Source organism: Cucurbita pepo, chromosome LG15, assembly GCF_002806865.2.
Source record: "Cucurbita pepo subsp. pepo cultivar mu-cu-16 chromosome LG15, ASM280686v2, whole genome shotgun sequence".
NCBI lineage: Eukaryota > Viridiplantae > Streptophyta > Magnoliopsida > Cucurbitales > Cucurbitaceae > Cucurbita > Cucurbita pepo.
Window position 1 is genome coordinate 8,724,766 of NC_036652.1, and position 24,857 is coordinate 8,749,622.

The 24,857-nt window shown below is 34.4% G+C and overlaps 1 protein-coding gene across 4 annotated transcripts in view; it reads left to right on the forward strand.

The window, feature by feature from the left end:
• The window catches only part of LOC111776261 (nuclear-pore anchor), a 42,655-nt gene that overhangs the window by 2,034 nt on the left and 15,764 nt on the right, over positions 1-24,857 (forward strand). Inside the window, exons 4-26 of one of the 4 annotated variants that reach the window (XM_023655665.1) lie at positions 558-686; positions 785-877; positions 968-1,033; positions 5,517-5,606; positions 7,926-8,003; positions 9,512-9,621; positions 11,762-11,882; positions 12,025-12,117; positions 14,453-14,501; positions 14,862-14,965; positions 15,034-15,102; positions 17,928-18,071; positions 18,162-18,269; positions 18,352-18,465; positions 19,041-19,119; positions 19,775-19,821; positions 19,903-19,976; positions 22,011-22,113; positions 22,195-22,329; positions 22,400-22,498; positions 22,566-22,607; positions 22,737-22,790; positions 24,566-24,745. In XM_023655665.1, the coding sequence (XP_023511433.1) occupies positions 558-686; positions 785-877; positions 968-1,033; positions 5,517-5,606; positions 7,926-8,003; positions 9,512-9,621; positions 11,762-11,882; positions 12,025-12,117; positions 14,453-14,501; positions 14,862-14,965; positions 15,034-15,102; positions 17,928-18,071; positions 18,162-18,269; positions 18,352-18,465; positions 19,041-19,119; positions 19,775-19,821; positions 19,903-19,976; positions 22,011-22,113; positions 22,195-22,329; positions 22,400-22,498; positions 22,566-22,607; positions 22,737-22,790; positions 24,566-24,745 (2,181 nt within the window). The remainder of the gene's footprint in view (positions 1-557; positions 687-784; positions 878-967; positions 1,034-5,516; positions 5,607-7,925; positions 8,004-9,511; positions 9,622-11,761; positions 11,883-12,024; positions 12,118-14,452; positions 14,502-14,861; positions 14,966-15,033; positions 15,103-17,927; positions 18,072-18,161; positions 18,270-18,351; positions 18,466-19,040; positions 19,120-19,774; positions 19,822-19,902; positions 19,977-22,010; positions 22,114-22,194; positions 22,330-22,399; positions 22,499-22,565; positions 22,608-22,736; positions 22,791-24,565; positions 24,746-24,857) is intronic. The other 3 variants (XM_023655666.1, XM_023655667.1, XM_023655668.1) reach the window with 3 other exon arrangements.

Genomic DNA, 24,857 nt, shown 5'->3' on the forward strand with positions numbered 1-24,857 from the left:
GGAGTCCTCCCATGTGTTTTACATCTTGATTGTAATAAAGTCTCTTGTTGTTTGATTCTTGGAGATTTCTCCTTTAGTCACTCTTAGGCTACACATGTTTAATAGAGGTCCAAGGAAAGGAAGGTTCCACTTTCCTAATGTGATTTTTCTAAGAGTTGATGTGATCTCGCTTAAACATCTTATTTATCTGCTCTCTTGGTGCAAATTCTCTCTGTACTTTTGGGATTATAGCTTCACATTCCTCATTACTCATTGGGATTATTTTTTGTTTTATATAGTGCTTCCCTTCCATATTATATATACATTTTTTGTAATTTTATACATCAATGGAATGAAGGTTACATGTTTCTCATACAAATTAAAAAAAATGATCCCAATCAATTATGTGTAAGAAATTCTTTTTGGCTGTTCTGTTTTCGTTTCCCTTACCAGTTAATTTACTGGTACTCCTCTGCTTGCATGTCTTCCCAAGCTTTGTTGCTATAATTTAATATCATTCATTCTATTTTTTGATGACCATTCATGTGGTATATTTACTCTCTTCCGAATTTATGCAGGAGAAAGAACTTGTTGAGAGGCATAATGCGTGGCTAAATGATGAGTTAACTGCTAAAGTAGGCAGTATCATAGAGATGCGTAGGCTTCATTCTGATACTGAGGCTGAAATGTCTGCCAAACTTAGAGATGTATGTGGCTTTATTGCAGACCACATTCCATGTTTTACAAAATATACAAATGTCTATGATATCCTGGTGTTCACTTTTTGGTACTTCATTGATTTTAGGTTGAGAGACAGTTGGATGAATGCTCTAGCACCTTAAAATGGAACAAGGATAGTGTGAAAGAACTTGAGATGAAGCTAACATCTGCACAGGAGGTGTCATACGTTCTATTTTCAGCCCAAGAAGTTAAATTCCTCCATGTTCTCTGCAGCTAATGAATGTCAATTAATTTATTTCTTGTCCAGGAATTGTGTTCGTCAAGAAAACTTGCTGCAGAAAACGAGGAACGTCTTTGTGCTGAAATATCAACAGTGAGTTTCTTGAACATTGATATTTGACGTTAATTTTAATGCAGCTATATGTTTTCTAGGTTATTAAGCTAAGAAGATACGATGACATTCAATTTACGTGAGCTTGTTAGGAAAGTTGAAAACTTATTTTGTATATTCTTATTTGGAGTTTGCCTTGTCAATATTTGTGCTGAAATATTTGTTTCTTTTTGTTATTATATTCTTCTTTGGAGTTCGGCTATCGACTATGGATGTAATGAGGTTCAATGAGTCGTAGGTTGTAGTTAGTTGTGGACATTGGGTCAACATATGCATATACTAGCCTATTATGTACTCAGATTCTTTAACTAACAATTATGTGCTAATGCAACTACAATCCACTGAAGATTGGAAGGAATGGATCTTAAAAGTTTGGGCTTTGAGATGATTACTGATTGAAGCTCAAAAAGAAAGGTCTTTCTCCTCTTTCCTGCTAAGAATCAATGGAATAAGCTTGCATTCTCACTTTTAAACCATTGCAGCTTTCTTGTTTTTTTTTATTTTTTTATTTATTTTTTTTTTTTATTGTTTTTGTTTTGGATAATATAACCTAATTTCCTTCAAATATGCTCCATTAAGTGCTAACACACAAATGCTACATTTTTGAAAAGAAAGGCCCCAGATTCTGATTTTTTTTTACTAAGCATGACCCCTTTCAAGACAACTAAGAAATCATCGAAAGGTGAATCTTTGAATAAAGTTTCAAATAAATCATCAAAAGACCGAATGATGACAGCGAAAAGTTGTTGGCGGTAAGATGGATGTTTGATCATTGCTGGTCGTACTTACTTCTAAGTCAGTATCAACAAAATCTTTTGTGGAGCCTTGACCAAGAGCATTTACCACTAGAAAGAGGAGTTTCCATTAGACCTGTTTCATCAATGATGTTGTTGAACATTCACATTCATTTGGTTGGTCTTCCAATTGGAATTCCCTCAAAAACCCAACCTGCAATTTTGAAGTCTCCACTATTACGCCAAGGAAAATCACAATAGGTGCATAAGAAAATCACATTTCAAATGAATCATTTTCACAAATTTATTTGGTTGAAGTGAAATTTTGAGCGAAGGAGTTCTTCACATTGAATCTTTTTGGGAAATTCCTCAATCTTCATGCATTTGTGGACAAATGATAATTACTAAGAAATTAAGTCTTTTTGATTGAATTTCACGTAATTGAAGACCACTGATCTTAATAAGAGACAATAATTTACATGGAATTGAAGAAATAAAGATTCAAAGCATATGTATGAACGGTTGATTGTTTCCCTATCACTTCCTTGGTGGAAAGATCTTGCTGAAGTGGGGCTGAAATAAAAGGTTAAACTCTTCTGCATATGAAACTTTGATTAAAACATCATCCAATTGATCATGAAGATCTAATTCTACCCTATCCAAACTTAAATCTTAAGTCTGATTCAATTTTAGAATCATTATTAGAAATGTATTTAGGGAAAGAAGATTCATTGATGACTTTTTCTGATAATACCATTAAAAGATATTGGCTGAGAATTATCCTTTGGGCGTTTATCTTCAATAATACTCTAATGTTCTGTAGAAGCCAATAATCTTGAACAAGCCTCCTCATCAATTATGTTCTTATTAAAGAAAGATAATGTTAGGTATCTAACTCAATGACGTGTGAAAATAACTCAGAAATAGACACCTAACACGAATGTGAATATTAAACGCTGTAATATTGAGTGTGCTTCAATATTGGTGATAATGTATTTGATAAGAGCAATAATAACAAACCCCAAAAAGAGCAATCAAGAGATAAGAACCCTAAACAAGGTCCTTTGAGTGCGTAGACAAGCTCTCCCCAAAACTTAGCTCACAAAGTGCCTACCTCTCCCACACAACCCCCAAGACGATTACATATCCTCACCCATTGTGATGTCCCACTTCGGTTGGGGGGAGAACGAAACACCCTTTATAAGGGTGTAGAAACCTTTCCCTAGCAAATGCGTTTTAAAGCCTTGAGGGGAAGCTCGAAAGAGAAAGCCCAAAGAGGACAATGTCTGCTAGCAGTGGGCTTGAGCCAGACACTGGGCGATGTGCCAGCGAGGAGGCTAGTGTGCCAGTAAGGACGCTGGCCCCAAAGGGGGTGGATTTGGTGGGATCCTACATCAATGGGAGAAAGGAAGTTCTCTTTGCACCCATAGCCACATCCAGTAGCTCAACTTTATCAAGGATGGTAAACATGAAAGTGAGTCAGCTGCCTTGTTCGACAATCTAAGCTGGTATTATTTCGAAACCATTGCCTATTAACTTTCTAAACCGCTATGATATTCGGGTAGAATCCCGTTCTGTTCAAGCAAAAAAATGTTAAGGGCGTTGATCTGTTCTCGCAATAAATTATGGTCTCAAGAGTTTGTGTTGCCAACATTGCACTGACAACACAATGGACATCAATTCCTGCTCATATTTTTATTTTAACTGTGCCTTTGCTGATAATGTTCCATTGAAAAAGCAATAGGTAGACACTGCTATTATGACAAAACTATCTCAGTTCTCGTTTGGGAGGCATCTGTCTCAATTATAAAGGGTAAGGGTAAAGTAAGCTTCGGTAATGCGAGGACGGGTAAGAGTCATCATAGCTTATTTTAGTTTTTCGAAGTTCCTCGTCGCTTCTACCCTCCAGGCAAGGAATCATTTTTTAACAAACGAGTAAAGAGCTTCCACCAAACCATAACCAAGAATAAGCCTCTTATAATTGTCGGTCAACCTTAAGAACCCCCTCATTTTATTTAGATTCTTGGTATTGGCCACTGAATCATTGCTCAAACTTTTCTTCTTCAACTTCAACACTATTTATAGAGACCCAATGCCCCAAGTATTCCACACAATCCTTAGCAAATTCGCATTTCTTTTTATTTGCATACAATATAGGGTTTTCAATGTGCAAGGTGCACCTCAAGTCCCTTGATCGCCTCAAGGTGACAAAAAGGTGATGCTAGAGTGAAGCAAGATGAAATGGATAAATAAATTAATAATATATGACGAGCATAAATTTATATAAATATAGTCACATTGAATGTTAAAAATTTAAGACTAATACTAATAATCCACTTTTAAAATGAACAAAAAATTGAAGTAAACATCATCAAATGTCAAAACAATTATCCTCACCCCCATCTAAATCTAAGGTATCATCTAGTGCTCCTCCTTGGCCATTCCCCTCCTCTAAGTTCCTGTTCCTTATTCCTCCTCATCGTTGTCGTCTTCATCACTAACCACCTTTATAGTTGGTTTTTGAACTCTTAAAGTGGTGTCTGTTGCAGTTGACTTTCCTATACATCTAGTGTACTTTATGAGTTCTCTAACACCATTAGCACGGGATACAACTCCTCATGTGAGGTCATCATCATAAAAACTAAGTATCAACTTCATCATCATTATGTTCTTCTCTGAGAGTTCCAACCGGCCATTCATTACTCTTTATCAATATGATCTAGAGAAATTGGATCAAGTCGATCCTTTAGATCAAAGCGTTCTTTAAGTGCTTGGTTATATTTTTATATAAACCAAATAATATAAATGCTTTTTGTTGTATTTGTTTCACTTCTTCAAATGAATCTACAAAATTAATTGTTGTAGAGAACAGAAAACATGAATAAAAAAGAACTAAAATAACTGATAATTAGATGAAGGCTTTAGAAAACGAACGGGGTAAAGGTTGAATGATGGTGAACAGGGTTAGGGGAGAGAAGGAGAAGAGAGGGAAAATAGCATTTTGTGAAACCTTTTCAGTGTACTTAGGTCCTGGTGCAATTTTTAGCAATCTCTAACTCAATGTTTTACTCGACAAAAATTATTTTTGAGTTTACAGTGACATGTGGAATGACATTTGCATTATGTCCATGATGAACAATTGTTTACGAGGATATGGAGTATTTCTTATATATTTATTTAATTTTTGAAGACACTTTTAGAGTGCACCTTGTGTAGTGAAATTCAATAGGATTTTGGGAGCAAAGGAAAAATTCCTGAAACCTTCCCCTTTTCCTTTTTTAGGTTTCAGGAGAACAAGGATTTGTATGATTTTAGTCAGATGGTTCTCTAACATGTGACTTAATAATTATGGTGCTTGGATGAAGCTAATTATTTGATCATCAGAGCCGTGTCTATTTACGTAGGGAATTTACATAGTGGATAAGATGCTCTCTATTCAATGATAGCATTATGTGCATAGTTGCCTTGTCAACCTGCATAGGCTAGCAACTTGTGAGGTTCAATATTTTACTTGTGTATTAACTACTAATGCTTTATAGGTGGATTTGAGTCTGTATTTCTTCCAATTGATTTCATATGGAAATATGTCAAACTAATTTTTTATTATGTATTTTGTAATTAATGTTTTATTATATGCCAATTCTTTCTAATTTGCTCTTATAGGAGGAGTAACTTGAAGGCAAAGAGAGTAAATAGTGATCCTGACATCGCATTGTTAATTGTCTTTGTAGGTCAATAAGCTTGTTGAACTTTACAAAGAAAGTTCTGAGGAGTGGTCTAAGAAGGCAACAGAACTCGAGGGTGTCATAAAAGCCTTGGAGGTTAGCTTCTACATGTCAAATTTTTACACCAAAATTTATGATTTGTTTCCCTTTTCCATTTTTTAAAGGAAATAAAACGGTTCATGTTACAAATAGAGATTTCAATATTGTCAATATTATATCGGTTATATATTGGTAAAGTAGAATGATCGATAACAACACAAGCGGGTGGCATTTGTTTAGAATATCAGCGATTTGTCACCATTAACTTGTTGATATTTCGCTAATATTTCTTATTTACCTTTGATGGTCAAGATATCCACAATATTTTACTGATGTTTGTGAATATTTTATTTTATCGATATTTTACCTCTTTATCAAAAAGATAGTCATTTATATTTTACCAATATTGTTCCGATATTTGTGATATTTTGATGATATTTGTGATTTTTTGCAACTTTCTTCCTTCCTTACTACCAACATATGCCTTGATTTCTCTCCCTTTAAAAAGTTTAGCATGAATTTTTGAGTTAGGCCGATAATAATTTTTTTTTGCCAAGAAACAAAGAAAAGGGTATTCACTGATCACAAAAGAAATAGAACCTTCTTCTCAACTTCTCCTTTATTATCGATCGTATATCGATGCTTAGGAATTTTCAAGCTGCCTACGAAGAAGGGATATTAATTTTTGAAACCCTAGTCCTTCTGAAGGGCTCTTGTGTAAACATTTTTGCATCGTTTAAGTAATTACTCTCCCTTTGTGATTCAGCTTTTACCTCATGGAAGGGTAAGATTCCTATGAAGGTTTTTTTTTTGGTGGCTAACCACGAACGAATTAACACCTTGGATAGGGTTTTGAGGAGGGTTCCCAACTTGATGGGCCTGTTGTTTTGCATCTTGTGTAGAAGAGTGGTAGAGGGTATTGATCACAGTCCTTGAGAGTGACTTTGCTTATTTAATTTGGGGTCGATTTTTGTACGACTTCGGTATTAGCTTGGCTAGGCATAGAAGCTAATATATAGAGATCAGAGGATTCCTGCTCCCAACCTCCTTTTCATGAATTAAGGAAGGTTTTTGTGGCAAGCTATGATGTGTCTGATTGTTTGGGGGCTGGGGAGAAAAAACAATAAATTTTTTTGAGAGTTTGAAGAGCCTCCATGTGTGGTTTGGTCTTGTATCTTGTTCAATGTGTCTTTGTGGGAATATATGACTAGTCTTTTTGTAACATTTTGCTCGGTCTTATTTTGTTGGTGGAGGCCTTTTTCTATAGGCTGCCTCCCTTTTGTGGGCCTATGCTTTTTTGTATGCCCCTAATTTTTTNAACAAAAAAAAAAAAAAAAAAACATATTAATGATTGTCTATAACCTAAAAAAATATCTTACCGTTGTTAATGATGTATTTGCTTGCATGTTTAATTAACTACACAATCAAAGTTTTATTCAATTCTTGACGTACACAATATTTACTATCTTTTTTGAACAAGAAACAAAAATTTAAATTGATGGAAGAAAACAAGACTAATGCTCAAAGATATGTTATTTTACTATCGATCTTATATTTATGTATAATGATAATGATATATATGTTTTTTCAAAAAGAAACTTCTCATTGATATAATGAAAATGAACAAATGTTCTAGAGATGCAAACTCTGAAAAAAAGAAAAAAGAAAAAGAAAAATACAAATAACAAATACAACCTTATAGAGATTTGCCATGAACATAAATAAAAATTTAAAGAACAAAGAGCTTTTTCAATATCTTCGTCTGAAAAATTTATATAGCTTGCGAATGAAGGTTGACAGATAGCTACTTCAAACCTTTTAAAGAAAACCATGAATCGACCTCCAACAAACAAAAAACCTGTCATTTTTTTTGAATGCTTTATTAAGATGCTATATATGCTTAAAATGATTGTTTAAGACGTCAATTTGTTTTTTATGAATGCTTTATTAGTTCACAAAATTTTAATAGATTTCTGTGATATCTGTGTTTTTGTTTCTGGAATATCCATTGATATCCAATGTCCGTAGATATATCTGTAAATTAGAGTTATCGATATTGACCTCAATGTTTTCATCCATGGTTACAGAGTAAGACAATCCCTTTATGAGTGTATAAGTATCTCCCATACAATTCATACTGTTAATCATTATTCTCCAAGTTTTATTTGAACGAAATGGGTTGCTTTTCTTCATTCTTCATAAGAAGCTGTGTACTTATATTTTTCTTACCTTTTTCACTCCTCGGGAGTTCGTATCCTTTGTCATTATTAGTTTCTTTTCTTTTATCAAAGAAAAGGTTATATCCTTTGTCATTATTAATTTCTGTTTGTATCCTTTTCTTTCTGATTTTGCATCCTTTTTTGCAATTGCTACTAGACACATTTGAACCAAGTTGAGAGTGATTATAAGGAGAAGCTTGTAAAGGAAGAATCTGAAAGAAATCGTTTGGAAGAGGTATGGATTTATTAACCAAGGCTTCTTTTACGTTTATTATTGAAAGCAATAGAGCAGGAATTTGTGCAGTTATTTCCTTTACAATGATGACTCAGTGTAACATATATTCTGTTTGCACAGTGCCAGAGGGTTTTACTAGTTTCTCTTTCACTCTTCTCTTTGTTTATAAAATTCTTTGTGCAGACGAGAATTTTCAGTTTGATTCTTTGAGATCATACTGGTAAATATTATTTGGAATTCAATGCATTTCAAATTTTTTGTTGACAGACCTTAAGAAATAGTGGATAATTGCGAGGACATAATTTCTGATGCATGCTTGTTTGCTTGATGTTTATGTTCACGGTTCTCTCTTTGTGTTTTGGGACTCTTTTTTCTTTGAAGGATTTTCTATATGAAGTTCTCTTTGGCTCGGCTTTCTGAGGGCAGCCTTTTCTGTTGGGTTGGGTTATTCTGGCTCTTTCCTTCAATTTTCTTTTGTTTTGTTTTCTAGGTGTTCTTTCATTGGATGAGTTTGTCATATGTTTTCTTTTGTTCTTTTTATGTCGTGTGGTTCTTTTTTTTTCTCACTTGCAGAGTTTGTATCTTTGGGCATTAGTCCCTTTTTATTTATTCAATGACAAGTCGATTCTAGTTTAAAAAAAGGGGGTTTTGCTGTATTATATTTTGTACAAGAAACAAATTTCTCAATGAAAAGTTACAAAAATGCTACAAAACGAAAAGATATCGATTTTTTCTTTACCATTAATTTTCTGATGTTAGATGTGAGTGCTACCTGTGGTTCTGTGCATAAGCTTGAATTTGTAAGCAATTGGATCTTATTCAACACTAATATCTCGTTTTCTAAAAACATAGAGTAGAACAAATAGTGATTTAATGTTTGGTTAGCTCGAATCCAAAAATTAATTTGGAAAGCGGTGGGTTGGTCTATTTTTTGAAGATAAAACTATGTTTTCAGGCTCCTTAATAGTGAATCCAAAGATATTCAAAACACAAAAAAATGAATTTTGTCAACTTCTGAAAATTATTCATGATTTTCTTATTTCCTTAAAACTTGAAAGAAATGTCTCGAAATTAAGGTCAAAATGCCACTACTGTTCTTCATCCACCGGGTCTTGAAGGGCAGTTCATTAAAATGCCACTATTTTTCTTCTCCTTCGAGCGATTATCATGTGGAAATGATTTTACACATAAAAAATCCGGATGTTTTGTCCTTGGGAGTATTGGTGATGATGAGGATCATCTCTTTTCATTCTCTTTTGTGTTTTCATGTGCCACTTGTTTTATGGGGTTGATCACATCGAGGCTTGCCGCTGCTTCGTTTGTTTGTGCTCGTAAATGTTAGTTACTTTTCTTTGTCAATCAAACTTGTGGTTATTATCGATTGTGCTGCTGCCTCTATTACTTTGGTTATATTTTGTGATCTCTATTTCTTATATGGAAATTTCTTTTCATTGTTTCTTATATATTCTGGAAATCTGTTACTATATTCTTTTTGTTATCGATAATAGGTGGCTGCAGATTTGAAAGTGAAACTGGAAAAATGTGAAGCAGAGATTGAACTTAGTAGGAAAAAGAACGAACTCACTCTTTGTCCCATCAGCAGCTTTGCTCCAGATGTGTATGTTATACTCCTCAGCCTGTAATAAATGTCGTTTATATTGTTGTTATTAACTTCAATTGTTTTTGCTTTTCAAGAAATAAAAGTTCTCTACTAATATGTGTGACATACTAAAGGTAGTCACAAAGGTTTTCCTTTTTTTTTTTCTTTTCTCCCTGATGGACCCAATCCTATCCGCTTCTGCTGCTATCAGTGGAACCTAGTGTCACCGCCATCTGTCTTTATTCATCGTTGTTCGACTGCCATAGACCGGTCACCTTTGTTCATTGTCCTTCAGCTTTAGCATTTGTGCTCGTTCACAATCTCATTTTTTGGTTTAGTTGGTGAATGCTTTTCTCTCTTCTCTATGGGTTAGCTTTAGTAGCCATGCATTGTTGCTGCTTTCCTTGTCAACATTGCCTTTTTTTTAGTCATTGTTTTCGCCTTCATCTATCAGTTATATAAACTTTTGATTGGTTGCGGGCCTTAGGATTCTCAGCTTTGATTTTTTCCTTTGTTGAATTTTGGCATTTTCCTCGTATTATGGCTGAAAGTAGCTGATGTGTTGATCATAAGTACTTTAGCATTTGGTTGAAGATGACGTGTTTTTTGTTCAAGATGCGAAGAACAAGTTGATTATTCCTCTTTCATTCACATTTGCGCTGGTTGGAAGGCTCACTTGTGTATCTTTTGCTTCTTCCGGTGTCTATGAACTTTCTCAAGCAAATTAGAGATGATAGTGGTACAATTGGTTTGTTAAAGTGAAGGTTTATTCTGGTTGGTTCATTTATTGGATTGTTTGGCCATCTTCTGAGGGAAGAAAGCTGGTTCAAATTCCTGTGAGTTTCTTTAATAAAGGTTTGTATATTTTCTGGGAAATGCTAAAAGACTAACTCAAGACTTAGGATAACAAGTTGCATGTTTTAAAGGATTTAGCTAAATTGTATTTGGACTAAAAATATCCTTTTGTAATGTGGGATGTGTATTGAAGAACTTGAATGGAAAAAAACTTTGGTTTCTAGTCAACAAGATCACAAAAGATTCTTTAAGTATTGCTGAAAAATTGCATTCTTCTAATTCTTTTTTGGTTAAACAAGAACCAGAAGTGGAGATGTTAAATTTCATCGAGCTAATGGTTTTTCTCACAACAATTAGAAAAAGATTAAAAATGCTTTGGAAAGAGGGTTTCTTTTGGTAGGCTTGGGTGTGCTATATTGTGGGGTTTTTGAGGTGAGAAAAGTGATAGAATCTTTAGAGATCGAGAGAGGTCTTGGGGTGGTGTTTAAAATCCCTTATTAGATTCTATGCTTCTCTGTTGGCATCTGTGACATTGTTAGTCTTATTTTACTTGACTGTTGGAGTCCTTTGATTTAGGTTGACTCCCTTTTTTGGGTTTTTTGTATGTCTGAATAATATTTCATTTTTTCTTGATGAAATTTTGTTTATTCATTAAAGAAAAAGTAACCTGAAACGTCATCGAGGCTCCTATTTTGGATTAGTAGAGATTTTTGTAGTCTTTGGGAGGTTGTAGCTTTTTAGCCATCAATGAAAAGTTCTGATTTCTCACTGAAAAAGAAAAAAACTTCACTTCAACACACGGGGTGCTTCACTGGGGAGCCATACATGTACAGAAGCTTCACTTCACTGTTTTTTAAATTAGTGCCTATCGTTTCAATCGTCTCATATTTTGATATTGCAGCTGCATTGGCATGCTGTATGCCTATCCTATCTTATGTCCTTCATTTGACTATGATTTCTAATTTCATTGTCATTTTTGGTTTAAAGAAACTGCATGAAGGGTAATCTTTACCAGCTACCATTCAGCGGACTTCTCTTCGTATGTGTAACACTCCAAGCAAAAGAACTCTTTTTAACCTTACTAAAAATTCTTATTAGGAGCAAAGTTCAATATTGAGAATGCTGAGAAGTGGAACTGAAACTCGTTTTGTGCGATAAGGTCTCTAAATTAAGTTCAGTTTGGTGATGTATTTATAAGTGGTCTCCTGTGAAACATAAAATCTGTGACTCGTTTGTTGTTGCGTGATGGGTGGCATATGGTTCTTAATGGGATTTTATGTAATCTGCCTTTGAGTAATTCTGTATTTCGCCTTTTGTGGTTTGTACTGATGCCAATTTATATTTTCGAATTTTTTTGGCATAGTTTGATAAATCCGAAGGAAAGTAGTGATGTGGTTGATGACTATCACAAATTCGAACCCAGGGTACCTGTGGGTGTTTCTGGGACAGCTTTAGCGGCTTCACTGTTGCGTGATGGTTGGAGTGTGAGTACTTTAGTTTTTATTGTTGGTACTTGCTTTCTTTTACATTTTTAATGTGTGGCTTGTTGATCTATTTGATGTGATTCTATATCTTTATTGATTTATTTCTTGTTAAAGTGGAAGTTATTTATTTCTTGCTTACTAGTTGGCCAAAATGTATGCGAAGTACCAAGAGACTGTTGATGCTTTGCGGCATGAGCAGATGGGAAGGAAAGAAGCTGAGGCAGTTCTGCAGAGGGTATGCTTTTGCATGCAATTTATTCAGTTTTTTTTCGTTACTTGTGATTTTTATGCTGCTACAATTTAGATTCATGTGCAGAAGCCTCAAACTTGTGAAGATAAGAAGTTTGTTGGGTAGATCAATGATCCTAAAAGCCCATTTTAATGTTATTCCTATTTTTAAATAATTACCTTCCGTTCAAGATTTGCTTATTGCATCTAGATTTAGGAGTTCCTTGACAATTTGATCATTTAATTGCATTTCCTTTTATATTTTGTTATCCTAAGAACTAGAAATTATGAATTGGTGTGACTATGAAAAGGCCACATTCAGACACATGAGATAACAAAGACACATTAACAAGTGCATAAGGGGGTAAAAGGAGTCACAATAATGGTAGCATTTGAAAGAGCATTTCTTTACTTTTTCTAAGGAGTTTCACAATAATGGTCATGTTAGTTTCGTTTGGAAGGAGAGTTTCATCTGTTTGATTCAGAGAAAAGATTGGTTGCATCAGTAAAGGACTTCAGGGGTGGATTAGTTTGAGGAGATTTTGGAAACTAATTTCGGATGACATTTCACTTTTTTCAAGGAGGTAAAGGATTTATTAGACATGCACTTAACATACCACTCCTTCAAGAATGCAAAAGGCTTGCCATGGAAAAATCTCATTAGGGCTTTCTTCTGGAGTCAACGGAAAGAAAGAAATCAAAGAGTATTCACATAGATGGCACATGCTTATTATGGTTTTAGATTACGTTATGGTTGAAAAAAAAAAAAAAAAAAAAAAAAAAAAAAAAAAAACAATAATTTTGGGTGGGCTTTTGGAAGGGTCACGCGTTGTCCCCTNGAAAAAAAAAAAAAAAAAAAAAAAGACCCAAAACCATAATAAATTATTATTGTCCATTATTCAAGACCTTGGGGAACACAGATTATTTGGAAGTGTTTGGATTTATTTGCTTATTATGGTTACCTTCTCCATTATGGAAGTGTTTTGATCTATTTGCTCCTTTAAATTGGGGAACAGTACTCGAATTTTGTTTTGTTATGATCCTTGGATTGGAGACTTTCCTTTGAAGCCTTGCGTTCCTCAATTATTTGCCATCTGTTCATCTTCTAATGGATCAATCTCGGATTTATGGGATAGTCATCATTTATTTTGGAATGTTGTCTTTAGGAGGTTGTTGAAAGATGAAGAAATTATTGCCTTTTGGGGTATTATTTTATAATGAATGTTTGGTTTTTATCCAAAAAAAGGAAAAAAAAAAAAAAAAAAAAAAAAAAGAAGAACGAAACAAACAATGTTCAAGGATGCAAGGGGTATCCTCGAATAAAGGAGAAAAGTGGCAAAATTAAATTTTACTAGGTCATATAAGCATTACATGATATTTGAAAGCATATTTATCAAACAGACTACTTGAACGCGTATGAGATGAGCTTTAGAGCTTAATATTGAAACCAACTAGAAGTTGAAGCAAGTTTGCTCAAGAACCGAAACCAAAAACCTTATGTCAGATAGAAAATACGGAATAGATGATGCCAAAAACATTGTGCAGACAAAAGAAAAGAAAAAAAAGGATAACTGTGACCCTCCATTTCTTGCCAACAAATATCACAAATGGATGGGGACAATGCATATAAGAAGAGATATGGACGAATGTAAGGATTGAACCAAAAACATACAGGAGGGATCAATCCTCCATACTTCAGCATCATCCCAATCAATACGTGTTACAAACATGATAGTTGTAACATAAGCTCTTTGAATTCAGCTTCCTTGAGCTTCCTTTTGGCTAGAATTTTGAAGAACCACAAGCTGTATCCCAGTAGTAAAAAATGAAACCATTTGGGTTGACAATGATGTTCAACAAATGAAGAAACTAATTTTATAAGCAGAGTGACCATGCCCATGCCAGATTGCATTCCAAAAAAAATAAAAAAAGTGTATACACACACACACACACAAAAGACCACCAACTCCCAGACCTCCATCAAACAATGATAATGAAATCTCATCCCATTGAACTAATTGATTCTATTTACCACCGTTGTTACCTTCTCACTACCTTCTGCTGTTCTTTGGTGTTTAATAAAAGTTCCGCCTACCTAAATAAAGAACTGCTGGCCTGTTGGAATATTATTTTTTCTGTATGTTTGTCGTTAGAAAGTTGGACAGATTTGGCTTATTTATTAATTCGTTTGGTAACAATTCACTCTGAAAGACGATGATTTGTCTTTCTCAAATGCTAAATACTAACTAATGTTTCTTTATAAATTCTGAAAGGCTTGGCCTTAGTTTAGTTGGGTTGATTATTATTCCCACTTTTGAAAGTTGGAATTTTGTTTTCCTCAGGTGCTATGTGAATTAGAGGATAAAGCAGAAGTCATTTTAGAGGAAAGAGGTACATATCTAATGGAAATTTTAGTCGTAAACTTGATTCGCGAGCTACCCTTCTATTTCTTGATTCAAACGTTTTATTTCCCCTCTTTCATTATTAATCACACTTTGATCTTCTGTATTTGTTTTTTCGTTTAATCTTTGGAAATTGCCGTCTATCTTTGTCTGTTTCTTTCTGAAAAAAACAAAAAAAAAACAAAATAATAAGTGTTTGATCTAGCATCTAGTTTGGATATGTGTTCACCTTTCTCTAAGTCCTCGCTGGGAATCTAGGTTAGATATGTTTGCCTTTGTCTTGATATTCTGTTATCTGATGTAACATTGTTCATTTTGATTTCCTGATTACTTATCACATTTTTTGCAGCCGAACATGAGGGAATGATCGAGTCATATTCCTTGTTAAACCAAAAATTGCAGCATTCTATTTCTGAACAGGCAATTTTGGAGAAATCTGTTCAAGAATTGAAGGTATGTATGTGTTAGCAGTAACTTGTCCCTGGTATTTTATTTGTTGGATTTATATAATTGTTTTGCAGGCTGTTTTGAAGAGACATGAACGTGATTACATGTTAATTCAGAGAGAGAACGTTGACCTTTCAAGACAGGTAATTTAAAATAACATTCTTTTTCTAGCACCTTTTGATTGCACTAAGAGGTTGCTACCTGTTCATGTGTGCGTGTGTATATATATTAGTCATGATATTCCGTTGAAGGTAAGGTTTGTTTGAATAATTTGTGGACTAGTAACCTATGAGCATGGATATAAAATCAGACATGATGAAATGCCATTTCCTAAACATCTAGGACAAGGACGTGAAAGACACATTTATATAAATACAGAACTTTTCGAATATGTAAGTTGTATACTTGATGAAAATTGAAGTTTATAAGCTTATGCATTTGTATGCAAAAAAGAAGGTTTGATGTATATTATATTTTGAAATTTATTATTTGTCTTATTTGCTATCTGTGTCAATCAATTTCCTGTCAAGTGGTTGATACTTGTCTAATAATTGTGAAATTGGTATTCACTATCTAACACATATCAATGTGCTAACATGTGACCTATAACTTCCCAACAAATGTTCAAGTGTCCAATACATGTTGGACATGGATGTGTTACTCAAATTTGTGTGCCCATGCTTCTTAGCTAGTAACAAGTATACATAAATTTTTTATTGGTTGAGTTGGATTAAATTTTTGGGTAGAAAGTTAGAGTCTGTGAATTTTTTTTTGGATGTGCAATAGAATGGATTTCATATATTTGAGAACGTAGGATGTATGGGTTCTGTTTGGTTTGTGGGAATGGAGGTTTCCAAATGTGTTTCTAATTTTTAGTTATTTACCACCCAAAATATATTCACATTTAAAAATAAATGTATTAGGGTTAATTTACAAGTTTAATAGGAACTTTGATTATTATATCAATTTGGGCTGTCTTCATTAAAAAGTTTAAATTATATATCGAATTTAAATTACGCTCTCTTTTTGTTTGTTATTGGAAAATTTATATATAGAGAGATTTCGTGAATCGGGTAGGCAGTTTCTGGGAATATTTTGTGGGAGAGTTTTGGCCTCTTTAAGTGCTCAGGGAGTATACTGTATTTTGTTAATTTGTATTTTGATTTCTTGTTCCCATCAAATTAGCATCATAGTGATTTGATCTTGAAATTCTATTAAAAAAATAGGAAGATTTTGTCAGAAATGTATGAATTGTTGAAGTAGCGTGGGCAGAAGTGACATTATTCAATATGAAAACATTTGAGGAATTGAGCATAGATATCGGGCAGAAGATTGAAGAACATTTGGAGTAGAGGAAAAACAAGCTTACAAGCTTAGCCGGTTTATCTTTTGAGCATGAGCGGGTTTTCATTTCTTCTTTGAAAATTTTAGTATCATGTTTAACAAAAAGCTAATGCATTGTGGGCAAGATGGAAGAAGATAAGAGCAACAACAGATAAAAAGGATTCAATCCAACATTTACTTTTTTTTTTGTTAATTAAGAGGCTTTTCTGGAATAAGAAGGATAAAACTTTCATGCAAAAGGGGGGAAAAAAGGAAGAAATAGTTCGATTGCAGTTGTAAAATGTTATAAAAGAATGCTCTCTTCTCTCTCCTCGGACTAGTTTAGCATTTCTTTGAATCTTCCAATTTTCATCCAACCTTTCGGAATTTGTTACTTTGTTTTTTTATCTGAGTCATGGTGTTAAGTAGCTGTTATGTAGGGAATACATTCTTTTCAATTACTGAGTGGGATAATGAACTTCTCAAATTTGAAGAATGTTAGTGCCATTTTTTCATCTCTGCGCACTTTAAGCAACTTCTTTGGATTGAAAAAGCTTTAGTTGATATAACGTAATATCCTTCGAAAGCTTATTTTTCCAACATGTGCTCAAATGGATTTCGAACAGTTCTTCTGGAAAGAGGAATAGTTTAATGGTACCATTTGGATCTAACATGAGAGATTAGCTTGTTTTGTAGGAAATGATTTTGATGCTTTGGTTAAGTGCTTTAAAATTGAATCGTATCTGAGAGGAGATTTGGAGGCAAAGGTCACCATAAATTGAAGGCAATAGGAAGCACTTGTGAATATATGGAAACTATTCAGAAAGAAGAACACATTTGTGAGGAAGTTTCCAAATGGTCTAATTGGATGTGATTAAAGGAAATATTCCACATACCTCTGTGTTTTTGGATCTGTTGATTTGAACAAAAGGCCAAGACACACTCATCTCAGCCTCATGCTTGTTGGGTTAGAAAGGAAAAAGAGTTTATGGATGTTGATTGAAGCTCTACGATTGTTATTACCAGAATGAATGATCATGTTCATTGGAAAATAATTCATATGGAATCAGAGAAATCCTTTGTGTAGAAATTTCAAATCAATCCCTTAGACCTGAAGATCATTTGTCCTTTGGGGTTGTAAATTCAGTGTTAGTCATTAGGTTTATACTTTCAAATCATTTGGTTTAATGTTGGGTTCCACTGTTCTACTCTAAAATGTTAAGTGAGATGTTTTTTGGGGTGAACAATATTACATATAAATCTTAAGTTGTTACTATTGATTTTCCCTTCTGATGTGCTTGAGAGATATTTGAAGTGGTGGGTTCCGTCTGAACCTTCATATTCTTAAATTAGATTGTTGCTGTAGTACAGTCTGAACCTATTAAGATTATATTTGTTTTCATAGCAAAATGTTTCCTTGGTGTGCTGCAGTGCCATTTATGCACAAGTATTGAGTAACAATATGTACAATTTCTTGTTGATGTTTATTGCTACTATTTGGAAGCGGAACACTTAATACTATATACCAGTTATGATTTAGTGCTGCGTGAAGGTTGCTCTTAGTGTTAAGCAGGTCACTAAATACTATTTACTAGTTACCGTTGTTTTAGTGGCATCACTAACCATGCTTAATTCACATTTTTAGGTTACAATTCTTCTAAAGGAATGTCGAGACGTACAACTTCGCTGTGGATCTGCTGGACATGATGTTCTTGAGAATCTTTCAACACCTACATCCTTTCAAATCAATGTGGAGTCTGATGCGGATAGAGTTATATCTGAATATCTTGTATGCCTGACGCTGAATTATGCTCACCCTGAAAATAATTAATATTAGTGCTGCAAAACTTATTAATATCTTTTCTGGTAAATAATTAAGCAGTTAACCTTCAAGGACATAAATGGATTAGTTGAACAGAATGTCCAGCTGAGAAGCCTCGTACGTAAACTTTCTGTGCAGCTTCAAGATACAGAGCTTGATTTCAAGGTTTGTCACCATTATTTTTTGCCATGATTGCTTTCTTTCTGTGAAATGTTATCACAAGAACTTGAATATTATGGAAAAGCAGGAGAAACTGGAGGCTGAACTGAAAAGTAAAACTCAAGAAGCTGCATCTAGAGTTGAAGCAGTGTTGCAAAAAGTTGAAGAGCAGGGACAGATGATTGAGTCCCTTCATGCCTCCGTGAGTTTATCTTGGATTTCACTTAGTTGGTCCCTTCCTTCTAGTGTGTGTGCATTATTTACTTTTACGTCTTACAGGGGGTTTGGCTAATGGGTTCTTTAGGAAAGATATTTATTTAAATGTTGAAAGTATAAGTTGCCCTAAATTCAGTGTGGTTTGAGGCCACTGTTGATTTGAATTTGATTTTGTGGTTTTGCTCATTGCTTGAGGTGGGATTAGAATAATTTTCTACTACTCCTCCCGTTTCTGGATACTTGTTTCTCCTGAATCAAAGAGGACAAGAAATTCTCAACAAGCCTATTTTTAGTCATTCATTGTTGTTAAGTTTCTACCAACCGAGCATCTGACTTCTTGGTTGAGGGTATATGTCTGAGCCAACTTCTTGGTTGAGGGTATATGTCTGAGCCAGTTTAACTATACTTAGGATGGCAGGAAGTAACTTTCTTTTATTTTTCTCTTTTTGGATAAGGAATGGTTCAATTTGATATTTTTAGTTATTCCTGTTAAATATGTTTACGGAATTTCTATGCTTTTTCCTCATAAAAATAAATCTTCGTAATTTCTGATCAATGTAGGTTGCCATGTACAAAAGGCTGTATGAAGAGGAGCAGAAGCGTAGTTTGCCTCGCTCCCACTCTGCTGGAGTTGCTCTAGGTTTGTCTTTATACACTTGTTCTGCGAATGTCTTTTCTTTTTGTAAAGACAATGTGGTAAGATTTAACGAGTGGCATTCTGCCCAAGTTATCTTTTCCGTTCTCTCCATTATTAAGCTCAGTTACATATTAACGATTCATTGTTGTCAAAGAAAAAAATGTTCTCTGGCATAAACCTTTTCCAATTCTCTGGCATAAATAGGATCTAACTATTATATTTCCAAAAGATTTTTTCATACTAAAGTTTCACATCATTTAGGAATGGTGTGATGTTGGTTCGAATTCTTTCTCAGAATACAGAGAAAAAAACCATAGATGTATATCTGCGAAGAAATCAACCTGGTCGAGTTGAATTAATTAGTATTCTGATTGCGAGCTATTTGGGCTGAAAATTTCAAATTTTTGTCGAAGTCAACTGAACACCAACGAAATTGTTTAGGATGATGTTTGGATTGTGTCGCACTATATTTGGATCAAGTACAAAGTTTGCCTTTTCCTCTCTCTGTGTCTATCAGTCAAAACGATTAAGAGACCTTGGATAACAACCTTATTTTGTTATTGCATGCTTCTATATCTTGGCTGTTTAGATGCTTGTGCGTGCTAGGGATCTTCTAATTCAATGGTTTTACATTTACAAATTTACCTTATTTGTGCAGCAGATTTTTGTAGGAAGGAACTCAAGTTTGTTTCTGAAGATTCTCAGGTTTGAATGGCAACATAATAAAAAGGTACAAGTGTGTAGTACTCCTTGCTTCTTACCATTTTGTTTTCCACCGTTATTTAGGAAGACACAAAGGCTGCTCTGGACCAGGCTTCTAAACGAGTAAGATCTCTTGAGGAAGAGCTTGAAAAATCTAGGTAATTTGCTTGCTCTTGTTTAATTTTGAAATTACTATCAAGCACAAATAAATTACTACTGCTGAAACGTGTACTCTAATATTATTTCTTTCAAGGTGGCCACCAAAAAGATTTCATGGTGGAGAAGGATGTACTAGCAAAAGTCATTTTGAATTTTTATTTATACAATGTTGTCTATAGATAAGGGAAGGAGAAAGGAACACATTATTTTCATTTATGTTTTTCCATGGTGTAACGTTTTTCTTTTTAACAAAGAACCAGACTTTTCATTGAAACGAGACTAGCCACGGAAGCAATAAAAGCTAAACAAGGGGCACATCCAAAAACCGATCCTGGAGAACATGAAAGATCCAAAAAATGTGGAGAACCTGTAAGGTCTAAAAAATATGAAGGATAACGGAAGAAACACCATCTTTGAACCTAGGGAAGAACGAGTGGCTTCTACCAAACTACTTTCAAAGTAACCCAAAACCGACTTTTCATAATCAGCCGATGTTTGCTTTTGCTGAAAGANGGGGGGGGGGGGGGGGGGGGAGGTTTGAAGATGACGAACGAAGAGAATAGTTGGATGGACGAATCTTGTAATAAAAACCAGAGAGAAAGACGCCCGAGGGCTGGAAGCTGAAGGCTGAAAGATGAAAGTTTGAGGTGGGAGGAGGAAGAGAGAAAAATGAGCATTACGGGGTGCTACAGTCTAGAACTTTAGTAGTATTTAAGCTACTAATCACAATCCACATTTGAATGTTGATCTTCTCGGTAAATTTTGACTTTCATACAGCTGAATGCAAAGCATTTGAGATGGCGCCGCTGCAGCCTAGAATTTTCTTGATAGAGATTTTATGAACTACCTTCTTTTCGTTACATATAAATTTGTTGACTGCTCGTTCTTTGGGAGGTTTGTGCATAGTTGATCTTAGATCAAAAAATATATATATTATCACGAAGTGGCTGTGGCATTTTGAAAGATAAAAAGGTGGCCTATGATGAGATGTGGTGAAGAGCAAATATGAGCTGTACTCAACGAAAACCTTGTGAAACGAAGTTGGATGGAAAGTCTCCTTCAGTCCTTGGAAGGATATAATGAAGTCCTGTAGTTTTTTTTTTTATTTATTTATAGAAAAACGTTATTTACAAGGTGGTTGATGACCAATCCACCTGGGGCTGCCCCTTTGTGCTACCTTTCTTCACCCTTGCTTCTCCCTTTCCAACCTATCCAAGACTAGAGCAACTTTTGCTACAAATCCAAAAATATCTCTTGTATCACCATGGGAAGAGCACGATTGTTAAAAAAAAGAGTAAGAATGTAAAATTTAGAGAGAACCTTTCTTTCTAATTGAGGGTGAGATGGTTTAAGCCAAAGCAAGGTCATATTTTAGACAGGCTAATTTGAAATCCTATTTGAATTCCAACGTCCAACTCTCAATAGGATTTTCTAATTGGAATTTCAACTTCCGATTGCGTTTGAATAATCTTTTTTTGGTTCCTATAAATAAACTTCCAGTAGAATTTTCTAATTCAAAATTCAACTCTCAATAGTATTCCCTATTTATCTTTCTTTCTCTCTACTTTTCTTTATTAGCAAAATATTTTGATAAATAATGAAATTATTTTTTAAACTAAAACTTAGACTAATTATTTAATTATGAAATTACAACTTACTTTCTTAACCTATATTTAATTATAAAATTACTGATATTCTATGGCTTTACAAAGTGGGAGGATAGTTCTGTGAACGAAGTGACTTTCTGTATTCATTGCTGCTATTGCCTCAGTTTCCATTTTATTTGTGGAGGTCAGAATCCTTAATTTGGATGAGTGATGGGCATTTCTTTAACTATTTCGTGTCGCGTCGTATCTATGTGACAACACTACTACAATGCAATACTTTCAGTGTAGTGGCAGTCGTATATTATACATTGTGACACTTGTTTGTTGTAATATGACGTGTTCATTTTTTTTATATGTTTAGTATGTTTATAAAATCTTCATTTCAAAATTATTGCTAATGAACCATGCTTGACTTTTAATCCACAGAAGCGAGATAAATTTAGTAAGGACTGAACGTAACAAGTTTGAACTCGAGTCAGGTTTTGCCAAAGAAAAATTGGCTAGTTTCATGAAGGAATTTGAACAACAGGTGAGATCACGAATTGTCATTTATTATTTGTTTGAATATGGCATGAGGACTCATTTCATATTTGGCTTTTATGCAATATAGAGAGTGGAAATGAATGGTGTGTTGGCTCGTAATGTGGAGTTCTCACAACTCTTAGTGGACTACCAAGGAAAACTGCGGAAAGTTTCAGAATCCTTGCACAATGCTGATGAACAGTCCCGGAAATTGAGTATTGAGGTAAGATTTTATACTTATCAATCAAGTTGGGGTTGTTATCATTCTTATCTTATACTTTTGTATTTTAAAGGTGTCCATCTTAAAGTCTGAAAAGGAGTTGTTATCAAATGCTGAAAAGAGAGCACATGATGAAATACGAAATTTATCTGAAAGATTATTCCGCGTGCAGGTTAGTTTCTGATAGATTTTTTTTTTGTTACTTTTATTATGGTTCTCACCTGTTCTAGCAAGTGCAGGCTTCTCTGGATACCATTCGAAGTGTTGAAGAAGTTCATGAGGTTGGTCATTTTGTTTGTTTTGTGGTTGCTAATTAATTAATTTATTTTTTTAAATTTGAAGAACCCAACCACAGATTTATATTTAGTTATATGTTTTCATATGGCTATATTTTCTTTTGTATCTGATAGGAGGCTAGGGTTGTAGAAAGGAGGAAACTGGAGGAACATGCTAAGCAACTTGAGGTTAGTTCGATTGATCTCTTCCGTGATAGTCTTCAGTTTTGAAGTGTTTGTCGTCTTGTGTTATGTTTTTGTTTCCCAGGTTATTGGGTTGTTTAAGTTCTAGCTCATGGTTTTTACTTGTTTGGTTCTAGCTGATGGTTTTTCGCATGTTTAGCCTACTCGAAATTTATAGTAGAAATTCTATAAACTTTGTGAGATAGTTGCATGAGTGTTTAAATATAAGATATGAAAACGATACCACTATTTGGTGACACATTTTCTTGAATGTTCATAATGTCTGATGAATGGTAATGTGAGGTCTGCAACCTGTACTTCAAAGTCATTGATGACAAGTACTTATATTTTCTCGATTTCCTTGGTTGCCCTTTTTGTTTGCACCTTTCTTGCTTAGGGTTCTCAACATCTTTTGATTTTACTTTCTCCTTTGCCTTACCGCCGCCATTAACCATAGTTTTAGTCGTCATTTTTGCAATATCTGTTAGTCGCTGTTGTTGTCCACCTTTGTGTAGGTTCTCAACGTCTTTGGATTTTCGTTTCTCCCACTTTCATCCTCTCCCCTTCTCCTCCCGTCAACCCCAACCCAAGTGTCATTTCTCTAGATGATGTCTTCTACTCGCTGCTGACCAGTATGTCCTCCCTTTGTTGCCTTCCCGTCTCTATACTCTCGTATAATTCCTTGTCCTTGAAACGATTCCAACTTGAACCCTAACCCTGAGCTAGTTTTCGATCGTTGGCCTTTTTCTCGTACCATCGTTTCCATTCATCTTCTTAATCAACTTTGTTGTCGATTGTTACAACATTCATCATTGCCGGTGACAATTTCGTTGCTCGAGTTCTTTTCTTCGTTGTGCAAGTTCGCAAACTCTGGTCTGTTGATTGTCCTTTTGTCTCTATCATGCGTGTTTGCAACCATCAAGTATGGCGTTAAGTAGTTTCGATGTGGGGCAGATGTTTTTCTCTAGTTCTTGTTGGACAAGGAGCTTTTAGGGTGTGGGAAGAAGTGTTTCAGTGTCTCTGGTTTTCTTAAGATCCTTTTGGAGCATATTTTGTTTCATGGTTTCCATCTTCATTTATTATTATTCTTTTCCTGTGGGGGCTGCCTTATACAAGATCTCTATTTTTCTAAGGGTTCTCTTTGGTTCTTTGTGGTCCATGCTTGTTTTTTATTTTTTATTTTTTGGTTTTTAATAATAATTTTTGGTTTGGGTGGATTGTTTTCTTTTTATTTGTACAATAAAAATGGGATTGTTTTCTTTAGTCTCTTTTTATTTGTACAATAAAAAGTTTCGTTTTTTCCCCCTAAAAAATGGGAGTGTTTTCTTCAATATCTTTGACTTTTAGATGGATTTCTTATGACCCCTCCCCCCAATACAAAGAAACAAGCTTATTTAAAATAAAAAATAACCAGAAGCAAACTGTTCATTGATTAAGGAAAAGAAACAAATATGTTCAAATGATGGAAACTTCTTTAAGGATTGAAATGGGAATTAAAAAAGATGTAAACCTTCTAAGAGCGGAACATAATGGCCTTGATTTGGTGTGTGTATCGTTAAATATCTCTCGATTTGACTTTAAAGAGAGATTTAAGAGAGAAATTGGTCTGTTTGTCAAATTAAATGTCTCGGAGTTTTCTTTTATCCCCTTTAGTAGAAAAATCCCTATTCTCTATCTAAGTTATTGAGGTCAGTTTATCTTCTTTTGTTGAATTCAAAATTTAGCGTACATCTCTTATGATATACTCTGACTTCCATGTCGATGATAAATTGTGCTTGAAGAGGGAATGGGCAGAGGCAAAGAAAGAGTTGCAAGAAGAAAGGGACAATGTTCGAACTCTCACTCTTGATCGTGAGAAGACTTTAAAGAATGCGATGAGTCATGTTGAGGACATGGGAAAGGAACTAGCAAACGCACTACATGCCACTGCTGCTGCTGAGGCGAGAGCTGCCGTCGCTGAGGTGCTCTCCTCTCCCTTTTTGTTTTCTATCTCTATTGTAGATGCTTTTGTCTATAGATTTTCTATGAGCATTGTTCCTTTTCTTACTCCTACTTTTACTTATTTTTCTTGTC